The following is a 17,575-nucleotide window of genomic DNA, read 5'->3' on the forward strand; positions in this document are numbered from 1 at the left end:
CCAAGGTGGGGTTTCTATCTGTGTGGAAAATGCATTGCTTGTCTAAACATGGACAGAGCCACCTCCTTTCATGATTCGACTTATGAAAAAACATTTAAAATAACACACTGTCTGACATGTTCAAGTACAGTGGTCGTATATTATGCAACATGCCCCTGCCCGAAAATTTATGTGGGCTTGACCACAAGAGAATTGAAGGTTAGGGTATATAAACATGTCAGAGACATTATGTCAGCCACTGATGAGAAAGATGTGACTACTCTGAAACTTGTAGCTAGACATTTTAAGACCCATCATGCTTGTAATTTCAGGGGTCTGAAAGTTCGAGCCATTGATTGTGTTTTGAAAAATGCCCGAGGTGGGGATATTTCAAAAAGAGTAGCTCAGTTCAAATGCAAATGTATCTGGAAACTAAATACCTTATGCCCATATGGACTAAACAAAACCACCGGTTTTTCATCATTTTTGTAGGCTATCCCATAGTGGACTTCCCCGGGTCTCCATTGTTCATGATCTTGTTTTCAATTCAGTTTGCGGTTTTTTATTACACAAATTATCTTTTATGGGTTATCCATGGGGTTTATCTTGTATATATGTTGTATTCACTTTGTTGGTTAATTTCCAGTGTTGTGGCTATCCGAATAGCAGTAATTCCGAGGATACGAGGTTAGTATGATGTGGATGGAATATTTAGGGGCGATATGGACATAGTGGAAATAGGGTGAGTGTCATGGGAATAGGAGTTTTTGCCATCGCTGGTTTTGATACTTCTAACCAGTATTGATGACAGTACTAATATTCTTGCATGCATTATTAATTATTTTTCTATACCAGGCATTCTGGATTATTTTTCCATTATTACACAGATTTTATATCACAATGGTCACTTTATTTTTTAATGTTGCTCACTTTCATGTTTTTTATGCGTTGATTATGTAATGAAAATGTATTATTATAACAATTATATTTTTTATAACAATCATGTCTCTCATTTATCTATTTATTTTGTGTTTAATCATGTGATGAAAATTCATTATTCTTAACAATAATGTTTCTTATTCATCCATTTAACTCTAGGGCGGCCGCCCTCCCCCCTCCTTTTCTTCTTTCTTTCCCTATTCCTTTTACACGATGGTCCCAATACTATGCGGTGGATCTTGGTAACTATTGGGTCTGACATGTGCAATGTAATTGCTGATGATGGGGGCATGGTCTCGCGATACTGGGTGTCACGATCCCATGCTGATGTCATCACCACATGTTCACGGAAGTGATCACATGACTTAATCACGTGATTTGTGTAATCATTTGACTTTCTAGCGTCTCCTGGCGTGTCTGCAATTGGGACCACAGGTTTTATAGATTATGATAATCACTGGATTCATGGTGACTGGTTGGTCGATTTAGTTTGTGTCCCCCAGAGATTAGGCCACCCCTAGACGAAGGTTCGCCGAAACGCACGTTGGGGCTGGCGCAATCCTAGAGGGAGCACACCATGGGTAATTGTTCTCTGTCCAATTGACTGCTATGTGATATGTTTGCACTTGCACTTTATTGTATTTAAGCACATGGATGTATACATGAACTCTGTGTCCGCTATGTTCTTCCTCCAGATGATGTCGCCTTTTCCCTGCACCCATACCCCTTTTTAATCATGTATGTTATATATGTTTTTGGGAATCATGTAATAAATTGACATTGATTTAAAGGCGGTCTGGTAATCAATTATGGGTTTATAATTTTTAGCAGGATACGTTTTTATTTTTATGGCACCATTTAATTTACCATGTCTTGTATTGGAAAACAGGAACAAAATTCTTTGTGAGGTTGAATGTAAAAAAATCACAATTCCGACAAGGTTTTTTAGGTTTTGAATTACAGCGTACAAAAGTGGTATGATCTATACCAGTGTATTACTGTACTGCGGCGGCAGCAGCAGGAAGCGCACGGCGTCATAGCAACCAATGACGCCGTGCGCTCCTGCTCTCAGCAGGAATCCAGCCCGTGGAAACATGGCCGTGTGCATTCGGCCTTATTCTGCAGCTTAATACGATTATGACACTACCAAATTTGTATACCTTTTTTGTTTTATAAAACTTTTTAATATGTCCGTCTACAGAACTGTATGATGAACTGTAGTTTTTATTGGTATCGTTTTTGGGGTACATACAACTTTTTGGTAAATGTTATTCAATTTTGGGGGGGTAAAGTGACCAAGAAATGGCGAATCGCGTGTTTTTTTTTTTTGTTCACATCCCATAGGAAAAATATTTTAATATTTTCAGACACAATGATACCTGTCATGTTTATTTTTTTCATTGTTTATATATGTTTATTTGTAAAATTAGGAAGAGGGGGTTATTTAAACTTTTAATATTTTCTTTTACTTTTTAAACAATAACTCGGGCCTGTCCTAATCCCATATTTTTGTAGCGCCAATATGTCCTAGAAGATCTTTCTTATTGGATAATGTAACAGTAAATGTGCACTGCTTATAGATAAGGGAATACAATCAAGCAGAATTGAGACCCCCTTCTCTATGTGCTTCACAACAGCCAGAGTGGCTGGTACTATCATAAAAATGACTTTAGGAAAAACATTATAGGGGTTGTCCACTCCTTTTAAATTGATGGTCTATTCTCAGAATAGGAGATCAATATCTTATTGGCAGGGATTCTACACCCCACACCAACCCTATTCGAAAAGAGCTCCCGTGCTGGAAGTAGGCGATGGAACTACACAGCTCTATCCATTGTCTTATGGATGAAGCTCATTACTGTAGACCTCCTCTCATTCACCCTTAAACATTTCACATGAACAAGCTAGCACCTTCATCCAAGGGACTACGTGATGTGAGTAAAATGCATCTGAAGATACAGATGTGTCCTTCCTTACCTTTTCATCTGTTTCAAGATATCCTGAGATTAGTGGTGCAAGATGACCAGTTCTTAACAAAAAAAAACTCTTGGGTTTCTCACACCTCCCTACAGAATTTTTATTTTTTTTGGTACAGGAAAGTTGTGAGTCTTTCATGTTGACACGATATGACCACAAGCAGTTGTAAAAGCAATGTACAAAACTCTCGCTTGTATTTTATTACCATCTGACTATATTGTACATTTGTGTTCTTCTAGCACAGCTACAGAGAAGTGGGCATCCTACTGCTTTATCTGGCTGTTGGTGTCTGCGTCTTTTCTGGAATGGCATACACGGCAGAGAAGGATGAAGACACAGGGTTTGACACAATCCCTTCTTGTTGGTGGTGGGGGACAGTAAGTATGACCACTGTAGGCTATGGTGATGTTGTACCCGCCACCGTAGCTGGAAAACTAGCGGCTTCTGGTTGCATCTTGGGTGGAATATTAGTTGTAGCATTACCAATAACCATCATATTCAACAAATTTTCACACTTCTACCGAAGACAGAAAGCTCTGGAGAATGCTGTGAGAAACAGTGACAGGAGGCCGAGCAAAGAACCCAGTGTGGATGGAGAAAAAGAATCTGAGAATTTTACTGAACTGTAGGTAACGACAGAGAGAACTACCATATATTTTCTGTGACTATGCATGTACATACATACACTATGCGATAAACAAATGTATATTTACCCTGCAAGTGTCTCTCACACTGAAGCAATATGATACTAGCACAATGCAAGAAGGTTTTTTTCCTTTGGGACAGAGGTCTTTTATTTACAGAGGAAACATAAAATAATAAAATAAAAAATGACACCCCAAAACCGACAACGTGGTATGGTCTGCATTACAAATGTCAGCTTGTTGTGCATTGATGTGCATGTTGGCCAATAGGAAATTATAAAATGCCATACAAACACCATATTTTTTGTAGGGGCGTTCTAAGCCAGTTTCCATGCATTTTTTTCAACCCTTTTTGCTTAAAAAAATATGCTGAAAAGCAAGAAAAACATTGTTCCTAAAAAAATAAAAAATAAACACTTGTAAGGGTGGTATAAAAGGGTAGTATATTTTTTTTTCTGTATATTTTAGGCAAAACGCCAGCTTCAGGTCTTACATAGAAGTCTATGGAAATATTAAACGCAGCATATACCGGTATGTGTTTTGCTGTAGTGGCGTTTTTTGACAGGAAGTACATTTTTGAAATCACAACATGGTATGGCATTGTTTGCTTCATTTTCTGACATTTTTGTCCGACAGATAACTATTGGTTTTTGCGTTTTGTTGCGTTTTTCAGTGACATTTTTGTTTCGATTTTTAATCAATGCATTTTCTGCATACTGCTCTACAGAGGGAGTGACATTGCAGGGGGCTATATATTTTCATATCTAAAAATGCAACCCCACTAAAAAACACCCATGCTCTTTTGGTCACTTGGTGCCAGTGTATTGTGGACCCGCCGTACAAAATGTGTCAATGCTCCAAAAAAACTGTCTAGTCTAAGTTTACACCACCTATAAGTTGGTGTAGTTTTACAAATATGTGTCAAAATATGTGCCAAAATGTTAGCACATTTAGGTCATGCCCTCTTTCCCAGTGAAGCCTCGCCCCTTGTCAGGCGAGGCGTAAAATGTTTACAAAACAGTGTAAATCAGTTAGTAAATGTGATGCAAAGGGCCAAAAAACTAGCACTTTTTTAATAGTAAATCTGCCCCACTGTACAATGGAAAGATTTACACCTGTTCTGTATTTTTGACCTGCTCCTTGTTTGGCTCACAATCACTGATGAAAATCGCTGATCAGTGGTCAGTCAAAAACGGACCAAACATGGATTCCATCAGTGTTGTGTCAGCAACCGTTTACTGACTCAGACTTCAATCGGTGTGTTTGGTCTGCATCACAGACCAAAGTACTGCATGTCTCCGTGATTTTTTCACTGACCTACGGTCAGTAAAAAGCTACCGATATGTGTTCAAACACATTAAAATCCAGGAGCGTAGCTATAGTGTAAGCAGGGGAAGAGGCTGCTATGGGGCTATAACTCAGAATAGGCCAGTCCAGGGGAAGGACTAAAAGATTTAATTAACAGTATTATACAATTACATTATGTACAGTGACAGTATATACCGTGATATGACATACAGTATACATGTAGGAAACGGACAGAGCAGCTGCCTGGCCTGGTCTGAGAAAGTGATCTTGACTAGCCACAGGAGTGAGGGTTGCACAGGAGGAGGGGATTGCTGGGGGGGGGGGGCAGTTCAAAAATGTAATGTGGGGCCCAATCACTGCTAGTTACGCCACTGCTAAGATCAAAGGGTACATCTGCTGTCCATAGAAAATAAGGATAGCACACGTTGGTGAAAAATGAAAATGTGAACGAGGCCTCAGGCCATCTGTGCATGAGGCTCCCTACACTTTTTAAATGCTAAGCAGTTACCAAAAGACCTATAATCATAGTCCTGAGTGAGAGAGAAGAAAAAGACCCACACACTCCCAATATGTTAGAGTACTGGAAGTGGAACTTATATCTAACAGACATTTATGACATCATTTTAAAGTCCATAAATGTATCAAATGGTAATACCTCGTTTAGTTTTATGGCGGCCCCTGGGAGTGGTTCAACATGAATATGCAAGGTTTTAGGTCAAAAGGAGCATGATATAAGTGAATAACATATCTGTCTCCACCTAAGGCCTTATGCGCACAACTGTATTTTCAGTCTGCATCCGATCGCATTTTTTGCAGACTGGATGCAGACCTATTCATTTCAATGGGGCTGCGAAAGATGCGGACAGCACACAGGGTGTTCTCCGCATCCGTTTGTCTGCTCCACTGGCCTGCCCAAAAAATTTAACATATCTTATTCTTGTCTGTTTTGTGAAAGGACATTTCTACAGGAGTTAAAAAAAAAAAATATGGCAGCATGCACATGGCTGGGATCCGTATTTTCTAGATGTGTGGTTTGCGGACCACAAAACACATACGGTCGTGTGCCTGAGGCTTTACTACAAAATAGAGAGCTGACAACACACCCAAAAATGCATCTTTGTCAATTGGACATGATGTGAACAAGAATGCTTCCACTAACTGACAGCAAGCGGATTGATACATTAGAAAGTCGCAGATGCTTTATTTAAATAAAATCACATTTTAAAATCCCTTTAAATTGATTAAACATGAACTCACACACACATTATCAGCCTCACTCTATGTACATACATCCTTATAAGTTGCAGCAAAATATATAAAAAATGTCTAGAAAAATAAACATTTTTATAAAAAATATCAAAAGTCCAGCCATGGTTTAAAGGGATTTAGACATTTTGCTGCCTGCGTTTCTTTGATTCTATGGCATCTAGGATGGGCTGTCGTTTGGCCTGATACTTTTGATGAATTTCTTCAATTTCCCTCTCCATTAATGGATCCAGTGTATTCAGCCTCGTCTGTAGTTCGCCCACGTCCCAGTCGTTTAGCTTAAAGAGACAGAAACAATCAGTTAAAGAACAAAAACATCCATTTGCCATATCTTGTACTCAGATGTTCCTCTCTGGTAGGACAGAGAATTATGTCTGCTAAAATTACTGGAGTTCTATGTTCTATTCCATTGCTATAGAATAAATAAGAGGCATCCTTAGGATAGGCCCCCAATGAGTTATCAGTGGGGGCTGCCCAAATGATCAGCAGAATGAAGGGGTCTGAAAACCTATTCAGACACATTGCTGTATCCATACATGCGGCTGAGCTGCATCACAAGAAACGGAAAGTCAAAATACAGAATTAGGCTTCTTGCACACGAACGTTGTGTGGCCGTACGGCGGGTCCACAATACACTGGCACCGTCCCGTGTGCACTCCGCATCATGGATACAGACCCATTCACTTGAATAGGTCCGCAATCACGGAGATGAGAAACAGAAGAACGGATCGGAACCCCACGGAAGCACTACGGAGTGCTTCCCTGGTGTTTCTGTCCGTGCTTCCCTTAGAGGTCTGGAAGTATTAAGTCAGTGTTACCTAATACATTCCAGAACTGTAAGGGATACACAGCATCATAAATCAATATAAAGGTGTGTGACCCGTCAGTGGTGGAAGTTCAGGACCGGTGATGTACTGCAGACTCGCCACATGACACTTGCTCCTCTGAAAGGGGCCTAAGGGCTTAGTACTTCATTTTCCTTTGCTTCAGGCCCCATGCACACGGCCGTGTGCGGGCCGTGGAACCGCGGCCTGGATCCCTCCTGAGAGCAGGAGCGCACAGCGTCACTGGTTGCTATGACGCCGTGCGCTCCCTGCTGCCGCCGCAATACAGTAATACACTGGTATGATCTATACCAGTGTATTACTGTACTGTGCCGGCAGCAGGGAGCGCACGGCGTCATAGCAACCAGTGACGCCGTGCGCTCCTGCTCTCAGGAGGGATCCAGGCCGCGGTTCCACGGCCCGCACACGGCCGTGAAACACGGCCGTGTGCATGGGGCCTCACTGTTGAATTACTCAATTATTCCATCACCAGTCTATTTGGATGGAAAAACGCTAATTGTTGTGTTCTTGAATTGGATTACTATCTAATTGGATTACTATTGGAATTGGATTACTATTACTAGGAAAATGTATGACCCTATGATCTGTATTTCATCACACAAAGTATATGACTTGTTCTTTCAGGCAACATCTATGCCATATGGGCAAAAGTATTGGGAGACACCTCTTAATTCTTGAATTCAGGTGTTTCAGCCAGTCCTATTGCCACAGGTGTATAAAATCCAGCACCTATCCATGCAGTCGGTCTCTAAAACATTTGTGAAAGGAAGGGCAGTTCTAAAGAGCTCACCTGTTAGTGACAATATTCCAAAGTAGAAGCAATTAGGCTAGGTCTACATGACGACATTTGTCGCGCGACATTTTGTTGCACTAATGTCGCGCGACAATTTTTATAATGGCAGTCTATGGTGTCGTTCTGCAACATGCGACATGCTGCGACTGCAACGCGACAGTCGCAGAAAATCCATTCGAGATGGATTTTTCTGCGACTGTCGCGTCGCAGTCACAGCATGTCGCATGTTGCAGTGCGACACCATAGACTGCCATTATAAAAATTGTTGCGCGACATTAGTGCAACAAAATGTTGCGCGACAAATGTTGCGCCCCATCTGTCGCGCAACTTTTTGTCGCGCAACAAATGTCGTTGTGTAGACCTAGCCTTAGGAACCACAGCAACTCTGCAGTAATTGAGTCAGCAGAGCATTGTAACTTTACATGGTCTGTCATTAACATCAGCACAAAAACTGCTGGGAGCTTTAGGGCATGGGTTTCCATGGCTAAGTAACTGCATGCAAGCCTTACATCATCAAGAACCATGCCAAGCATCAGATGGAGTTGTATAAAGCATGTCACCACTAGATCCTGGGAGGGAAGGGATGCAAATGAGCTCTTAACAAGCTCTGCCTCTAATGCCACCAGATGTAAGGCAGCTATCCTATAAGTCAATGTCCAGCTCCTAAAATAAGCCTTGAGACATGACTTGGATATTAAATAAGCCAGCACCTCATCTGCAGACAGCTGTTTCGGGGTGATCACCACTAGATCCTGGAGCAGTGGAAACGGGTTCTTTGGAGAGATGAATCACTCTTCTCTATCTGGCAGTCTGTTGGACTAGGAGAATGTTACCTGCCTGCATTCTGCCAGCTGTAAAGTTTGATGGAGAAGGGATAATGCTGTGAGGTTGTTTTTCAGAGGTTGATGAAGGCTCCTTAGCTCCAGTAAAAGGAAATATTAATGCTTCAGCATACCAAGACATTTTGGACAATTTTATGCTTCCAACTTTGTGGAAACAGCTTGAGTTAGGTCCTTTTCTGTTCCAGCATGACTGTGCCATAAAGGCATTATTGGTCGAGTTTGGTGTGGAAAAACATGACTGGCCGCACAAAGTCCTGACCTCAACCCCATCAAACACCACTGGAATGAACTCGAACAGAGATTGTGAACTAGGCCCTCTCATCCAACATCAGTGCCTGACCTCACAAATGCTCTTCCCAGAAGAGTAAAAGCTGTTATAGCTGCAAAGGAGGACCAGCTTCATATTAATGCCTAGGGATTTGTAGGTGTAGTGTGCAGATGTCCCAAATGCTTTTAACCATATAGTGTATATCAGACAGTAACATCTATATACAGTAATATCCATGTACATATCTGTGCATAATATTGCTGCCTCTTTTTATAAGCTTTCTTATGGTTGCCACATCTGTTCTTAGGTGATTGGGCCCTTTAACTGTGGAACTGGCAGTTTCTTGAAATTTCTCTCTTACTGAAGCTTTTGCCTGACCTTGGTAAAATCCATATGTGCATTATGTTTAAAATAAATCTGATTGATTTTAAGGAGAGAGAAAAAATATCACATTTGCTGGTGTTTTTACTGAAGTGCAGAAGGAAAACTCTGAAGTGTATTGATCCTGAGTGTTAAACCTGCTGTATCTGATTACTGCATGAGCGCCTGTGCTCAGGGTAATGACATCTGCAGCACGAGATGTGTCAGGTGTCTAGATAAGAAATAGAAATAATGGTCTTCTCATCTATCCCTAAAAATGTCTGTTTCCAGGAATCCCAGAACTTCAGAGACATTAGAGGCAAACACTATACTTACAATTTATGAATGCACAACTCTACGTATGTGAATGCGGTTGTATGAGGTGAAGAGCACCACTCTTGTTCATGGGCTGGGTCTTGTTTTGCAGCTAAATACCAGACATAGCCTACAGACAGTAAATACATATTTGGGGATATGGATGTCACAAAGGGGAAATCCCCACTCCGGAACCCTGTCTGTGAGTCTGAGCAGAGAGCTGGTAAAAAGTGCTTCCCGGTTTGGTGGGCCTGCCTCATCCATGTATTACATGGGCAGCCTTTCATCTGAACTGCTGGCAATCATACCCCGATGCATCTTTCTCCATCAATCACAGCATTTTCTCAAGGCTTTCTGAAGTCAGACTATCATTTACAAAATGTGTTAACCTTAAAGGGGTTGTCCAGAATTAGAAAAACATAGCTGCTAGGGATGAGCGAATCGACTTTGGATGAAACATCCGAAGTCGATTCGCATAAAACTTTGTTCTAATACTGTACGGAGCAGGAGCTCCGTACAGTATTAGAATGCATTGGCTCCAATGAGCGGACGTTATTGCTTCGCGAAGTCTCGCGAGACTTCGCGTAATAACTTCATAAATCAATTTGTACTGTAGAAAAACAATTTCCCGAACTCGGGGTTGGTTCCAAGTTGAAGCAATAATTTCGGCTCATTGGAGCCAATATATTCTAATACTGTATGGAGCTCCTAATCTGTACAGTATTAGAAAAAAGTTTTATGCAAATTGACTTTGGATGTTTCATCCGAAGTCTATTCGCTCATCCCTAGTAGCTGCCTTCTTCAAAAAACAGCACCACACCTGCCTATAGGTTGTGTGTGGCAATGCAGTTAAGTCCCTTTCACTTCAATGGAGCTGATGTGCAATGCAAAATATCGGACTGAAGATCCTTAAGACTGTATTACAAGCGTTCCCTCCCAGCAATTACCTGCTCGCTTGCGGAAGAGACTGCTGCTATTAAATGCAGTAATCTCCTCCACAAGAAGGGAAGGAACAATCGCTATGCCATCATTCATTCTCATGCTGCATTATGGTTTGCCGACAGCAGATCATTTGATTAGACACCACCATCTGCCGCCTGCAAATGATAATTTCTAACATGTCAAAAGATTTGGTTTGCCCAATGAAAGAGCGTCAGCAGTATTACACTGCAACATGATTGCTAATAACAACATTATTGTGTTATAACTATAACCTACTGGAGGATCCTTTAGTAATCTGGTGGGCTAGTCGGAGCCTACAAACTGTGGAAAGCTGTGGTGCCGTTTCTGGAAGTATACAAACTAAAAAGACCGGGGCTACTTGAGAAACCTTAGACATGTTCTACACCGTAGGACATGTTGACTAATCTCTCAATTTTAAAATCAGTTTGAGGGTTTAGTGAGACTGCAGAGTGCACCTGTCTTTGCTATTGTTTTGTTATATTGTTATATTGATTATGACATCCGCACTTGCTACCTTGTGTGAGATGTCTATTGTGGTACTTGTGGTTCGCCGCGGGCATCCTCCACCGAATGCTTTTTGCTGGGGATCGCCATTAGCAACGGGCCACAAGTGCAGGATTTGCTCCCCTGTATATATGCACGACTGCATGTGGGTTTGAGCACCTCCTGGTAATGCCACCCTGTCTTTTTAGTTTGTATATATTGATTCCTGGAGGTGTATAAACTCCAATTTAAATGTGCCTGTTTTCCATCTACAGGCCACATTTAGGTGCACCTGTGAGGCCTGGGCCATATCAGCCAGTCTTGAGTGGGACTCGCAGACTCCTCCCTCCTCCCATTGCAAGCATGGCTACATGCTGGAGGTAACTGGTGAGCTGTTTGTGAGTCGGCCTCATGCTCCTGTAATTTGCCCACTGGCTCCTGGTATTGCCCATACGGCTCAGGTAGGAGAGTGTTAGGTCCTGGGCTACTTGAGAAACCTTGGCGTGGTGCCCAGGCTTAGACATGTTATACACCGTAGGACATGTTGACTAATCTCTCAATTTTAAAATCAGTTTGAGGGTTTAGTGAGACTGCAGAGTGCACCTGTCTTTGCTATTGTTTTGTTATGCCGTTTCTGGAAGACCTCCATGTGAATGACCTCCAATCAAATCTCCATGGGGGACCTCCACAAGTGCCCCAATCATACCTCCATGTGAATAGCCCCGAATCAGACCTTATAAATGCCCCAATCAGACCTCCATGCGAATGAACCATGCTCAGATCAGTTAAAAACAAAATAAAAATTGACTTACCTCTCCTGCTCCAGACGTCGCTACTTCTGACATCCATGCTCTTCTTTCTGCTGCACGCTGTGACCGAACGTGCACAGCATGAGGTCACAGAACACCGACGTCCTCATGCTGTGCAAAGTCACAGCAAGTGGCTGAGGAAAACCAGGAAGCGGTGAGTACAGAGCCCGGGGAGTGCTGCATTCACCGCTTTCCGGTCCTCCTGTACTAATGAGCTCTTCCATAATAGAAGCCCTCATTAGTATTCGTCCCATAAGATGCACTGACATTTTCCTCCCAATTTAGGGAGGAAAAATAGGGTACACAGGGAATGCAAGTAGCTACCGAAACAGACATGTCAGCAGTGGTGACAGGTTCTCTTTAAGATATTCTGGCAGCAATTGGGAAATTGGGTAAAAAAAGAGAATTTAAATATAAGCCCTAAGGCCTCTTTCACACGGGCGTCATATTTTTGGCCCGGATAAGAGGAGTGTGCGTTGCGGGAAAATGCGCGATTTTTCTGCGCGAGTGCAAAACATTGTCATGCGTTTTGCACTCGCGTGAGAAAAATCGCGCATGTTTGGTACCCAAACCCGAACTTCTTCACAGAAGTTCGGGCTTGGGATTGATGTTCTGAAGATTGTATTATTTTCCCTTATAACATGGTTATAAGGGAAAATAATGGACCATGTGATCTGACGTCACCACAGGTCATTTAGCCCACAGCTAAAGAAGAGACCGACCGGGAACTACGCGATCAAGAGGAGAAGGCGAGTTAACTTTTTTTAACCCTTCCAGCACTATTATACTAAGCATTCTGTATTCAGAATGCTCTTATTTTCCCTTATAACCATGTTATAAGGGAAAATAATACAGTGAATAGACTGTCACCTAGAACCCATGCGTGAAAATCGCACCGCATCCGCACTTGCTTGCAGATGCTTGCGATTTTCACGCAACCCCATTCATTTCTATGGGGCCTGCGTTACGTGAAAAACGCAGAATATAGAACATGCTGCGATTTTCACGCAACGCATAAGTGATGCGTGAAAATCACCGCTCATGTGAACAGCCCCATAGAAATGAATAGGCCAGGATTCAGTGCGGGTGCAATGCGTTCAACTCGCGCATCGCACCCGCGTGGAATACTCGCCCGTGTGAAAGGGGCCTAAGCAATATTGCTAAAATCTGCTTGGCCTCAAACAATGCTTCTGTGCTGAATGGAGTGGCCACACACCAGTTTTCAGAAGAGATAATGGCACCTATTGATGATGCCTCTTGGATTTCTCCTGGGACGATCCTACTCAGAGGAATAAAATGCTAGTAAACATAAGGGTTGAATGACACAACAAATTTTGGTGGGAGTTTATCAAGCCTACTGCACCAGAATAGTGGTGCCAAAAAGTCTCACATTTTCATGTAAGACTTTGATAAAAATAAGTGTGACTTACTACCCAGTTATGCAGCACTCGCCACTTTTCTGGATTGAGCGGGGCTTAGTAGGAAGGGAGTGACCTCCTGCAGCCCAACAAATTTACAATAAGTAACACCAGAATCTGTCATATATTATTGCTTAAATTTAAGCCAGCTCATAGCTTGCATACTTTTGACTTTCTGCCACACAAAGGGCCAGAGATGTACTTGATATATTAAGAGTCCTGCACCTCTTAATAACTAAAGACACATATTACTCACTCACTTCAAATGAAATGCCAGTCTTGATAAACTTCCCTTTTTACCTCTGTCAGCATTTCCTCTCACACATACTGTCCTGTAAATTATTATTTCAGTAATACTTACAAAGCTGTAGTCTCCATTAAGAGGTATTTTAAATTCAGATGAATCTGAAGAGTTTTCTGGGGTCTTTTTACTGGATGCGCCTAACTGGATCTCGTTCTTTTCGAAGTACTCCAGAAACGATGGTTTGGCAGGTTGCGAAGGCTTGCTAATTTCTGTAATGTAAAATGGTAGTGTCTACATTACATTAACTTTACAAGAGTACATGGAAATTGGCTGGTGTAAGTCTGCATTCACACTGGTCATTGATGATTTTTGACAGGGGTTCCTATATTATCAGTCTCTAGCGCTATTCTACCCTTCAAAAATACTTAGATACTGAAGGAAACCTGAAACACCATACAGTAAGTCCATGCAGTCCATCAGGATTTGTCAGAAGCCATGATGTTAATATGAAAAAATCTTAAAGGGGGTTTTCTGAGACCCCCAAAAATGTAAAGGGAGGTGGAGAATGTTAAAAAGTAAAAAAGAAGCAATACTAACCTGCTCAGTCCCCAGCTGTTCCAGCTCCACCTCTCGGGTGCGCCCAGCAGTCCGTTTCCAGAACTGTAGCAATGACATGCCCGATTATGCTACGTGAACACTGCAGCCAATGACTGGCCTCAGAGGTCACATGAGGTAGTTGTCCACGTCATTGTAGAATCACCAAAAACAAAGACCACTGGAGCAGCTACACTGGAATAGCGGGGGATTGTGCAGGTGAGTATTACTTAATTTTCTTTTATTTTATAACATTCCTGGCCTTCAGCTCAATTTTTTAGGGTCTCTGGAAACCCTTTGAAAAAAAACATGGTGCAATTTTTTACATTCTAGAATGCACATAAAAGTAAATGAATAACTGTACAACACAAGTAACCCCAGTGTGTGGATAATCAATTAATTCTTTGGTTATCAGTACTGTATTACAATTCATGTAAATGTCCTGTCTCACAAATAATCAAGCCTCTTCCACTACTTGATCATTTTGCATCTACAATATCCTCTACGTACAAGGATTAGGCATATGTTTTTCCTGCGAATTGGTGAGACAAGTCTGTTTTGATATGACCTTGAGTGAGTGGAGAAGGTTACGACTGACAAGTCCCTATTGTGAGATACGGTAAAAGCTTTTCTTCCTATGGGAGTATACTTTTTCAGACTCAAGTATTGGTGAGTTTGCCTGGAACAATTTAAAGACTGCAGTGGGATACAATTACAATCCTCAAAAGTCTAAGCAAAAGGACAAACCTCAAAGAAACAACTAATCAATACAATGTCAAGGTGGACTGGCAGTGACCTAATCGAAAAACTTTTCCAATGGTTCAATACCTACACGCAGTTTTCTACAGTAATAAAATAGCTGAGATATGTCCATTGCTCAAAAAAGGTCCCATTCGATATGTACCTTAAGTGTGGAATTAAGGATCTCGCACCCGACCAGTATGGAGAACGATTGGATCTCAGTTTTTCCACCAAAGAAGTGGGCACCATGGATCCCACTGTGATCAGCATGGCCAGCAGTAGGTTGGTTGATGCCTTCTATTAACATCCTCTTTTATAGTTGACCACATGGTGGCCAAATAATACAATGATACTCTGCATATATTACACTTCTATAAGGTGCTCAAATATCTGCAGACAGTTGTCTAAATCAGCCCTTCTCGAAGTGTTGAGGCACAGCTCAGGGGCCAGTAGAATTGCTGAAGATCCACCCAGTCTGGTTCCCTCGCCAGGTGGAGGAGAGGGCAGGGAGAGGAGTTAGAGCTTTGAGTTTCAAGGAGGATAAAGCAGTGACTGGATATGCAACATCAGGGACACTAAACCAAAGGATTATTGTTCCTACAGTAGGTGAGGACACCACAGTTTAGAAGGCAGCGCACAGCACTGTAGTCCTGGTATATTGTGCCACCTGGTTATCTGACATATTCCACAGAGCTTTAGTAACATTATCATCCCTGGCTGTCCCACAATCCCTATCAGTATATCTTTTGAGTGTGGGAGGAAACAGACTACCGTAGGAAACCCACGCAAACACAAGGAGAACATACAAACTCCATGCAGATGTTTTCCTTGGTCTGATTGAAACCTAGGACCCCAGTGCTGCAAGACATCAGTGCTAATGACTGTGCCACCATGCTGCCTAATTATTTATATATATTACAGCCTCTAGTCTTCTTGGGTCTGATACCACAAAGTTTGCACACCTGGATTTGGGGATTTTCTGCCATTCTTCTCTACAGATCCTTTCAAGTTCTGTCAGGTTGAATGGGAACCGTCAGTAGACAGCCATTTTCAAGTCTCTCCAAAGATATTCAAGTGGGTTCATGTCAGGGCTCAGAGTCACTCAAGGACATTCACAAAGTTGACCCTAAGCCACTCCAGTGTTGTTTTGGCTATGGGCTTAGGGTCATTGTCTGGTTGGAAGGTAAAGCCTAGTCTGAGGTTCAGAGCACTCTGGATCAGGTTTTCAATAAAAATATCTCTGCACGCAGCTCTATTCAACCTTCCCTCAACCCAGACCAGTTGCCTTGCCCCAGCTGCTGAAAAAACGTCCACACAGTATGATTCTACCATCACTATGATTCACTGTAGGGAAAGTATTGGGCAGGTGATGAGCAGTGCCTAGTTTCCTCCCGACATGACGCTTAGCATTGTGGCCAAAAAGTTCAATCTTGGTTTTGTAAGGTCAGAAAATATTGTTTCTCACAGTCTGACAGTACATTAGGTGCTATTCTGAAATCTCCAGGCGGGCTTTTATGTGTCTTTTACTGAGGAGTGGTGTCTTTCTGGCCAATCGGGTCTAAGCCTAGACTGGTGGAATGCTTCTGGAAGTTTATGGATCTTTGGAGCTCAGCCAGCGTAACCAATGGGTTCTTTGTCACCTCTCTTACTATGGCCCCTCTATCCTGATTACTTCGCTGGGGCGGCTAGCTCTAGGAAAAGTCCTGGTTGTTCCGAACATTTTTTCTCAGAATTATCTACTATGTTTTTTTTTTCTTTCTGTTGTTCCTCCCTAACTGGCTTTTATCATGCTCCTTGTCAAAGAGTTGTGTCCCCCACAAAGTCTGCCACTGTCCAATACTCACTGACAGTATCCAGCTGTGTAGGGACACATCCTATTGACAAGGGGAATGCTAACAGCCAATTGTCAAATAGGCCTGGGCTATATTATCAAGTGACAGATGAAGGTCACAAGGTAATTGAGATAATTGTACCATTCAAAAACTCTCAATGTAGGCCAGGCCATTTTAATACATTTACAATATGAATAACAGAAGGACAGATGCCCCAGAACTGTTATCTCATGGATGATAGAAGGATTTACTATGACAGACATGTCAGAACAGATGACAGCTCCTGTATAAATCTAGTGACTCAAATGTGATGTCTTCTCTGATTCTCTCTTCTTCTCATCTCTATCTGGCCCACACCAACATGATGACTACACCTCATAATTGCGGAGTTTGCTGCTAAGATATCCCTAGCCTTGATAGCAACACAAATCTCTATCCTTTCATACTACCGTCCTACTGCTACTACCAATACTGTGAATGCTTCTGCCCCCAAATACTTATACTATTGAAATAATAATGGCCAAGAACCTGTGTGCAGATGAAGACAGAGACTTGGATTAGGAGTTATGGGGCCTTACTTGTAAGTTTCCTTAACTCATGCTGGTTTAAATGGAGAGGCTGCATTACATTAAATCTCATATCTTCATTAAAATCAGCACTCATAAAATTCTATAATGAGAAAATCCCTTTAACTATATTGTGCAACTTTACCATCAATAGCAGTTTTGTTAGAAGTTTAGTACTGGCAGCTGAATAATTTAATTGATGTGCAGACACTGCTGGCACCGTTTCCTGGCTGCCTCTAACATTTGCCCTTTAAGGCAAATTGGCAGAACCTTACAGCTATTTGAGATATACAAACATTCAGTTTATAGCTCTTTTGGACCATTTAATAGGAAAAATAGAACCCTTTTGTAATCTTGATCATTCTCTCTGGCAGTACAATGGGGGAGGG

General features: G+C 41.9%; 2 protein-coding genes across 2 annotated transcripts in view; one reads left to right on the forward strand and one right to left on the reverse strand.

Moving 5' to 3' along the window:
- LOC122940560 (potassium voltage-gated channel subfamily S member 1-like) overlaps window positions 1–5,920 on the forward strand; it is a 28,917-nt gene extending 22,997 nt beyond the window's left edge. The window contains exon 3 of the mRNA XM_044297161.1: window positions 3,135–5,920. Within this exon, the coding sequence (XP_044153096.1) occupies window positions 3,135–3,524 (390 nt within the window). The 3' untranslated portion in view covers window positions 3,525–5,920. The remainder of the gene's footprint in view (window positions 1–3,134) is intronic.
- Window positions 5,921–6,031: 111 nt separating this feature from the next.
- The window catches only part of LOC122940559 (serine/threonine-protein kinase 4-like), a 72,041-nt gene continuing 60,497 nt past the window's right edge, over window positions 6,032–17,575 (reverse strand). The window contains exons 10-11 of the mRNA XM_044297160.1: window positions 13,571–13,722; window positions 6,032–6,391 (exon numbers count right to left, since the gene is read on the reverse strand). Of these exons, the coding sequence (XP_044153095.1) occupies window positions 6,233–6,391; window positions 13,571–13,722 (311 nt within the window). The 3' untranslated portion in view covers window positions 6,032–6,232. The remainder of the gene's footprint in view (window positions 6,392–13,570; window positions 13,723–17,575) is intronic.

Source organism: Bufo gargarizans, chromosome 6 (assembly GCF_014858855.1).
Source record: "Bufo gargarizans isolate SCDJY-AF-19 chromosome 6, ASM1485885v1, whole genome shotgun sequence".
NCBI classification, from domain to species: domain Eukaryota; kingdom Metazoa; phylum Chordata; class Amphibia; order Anura; family Bufonidae; genus Bufo; species Bufo gargarizans.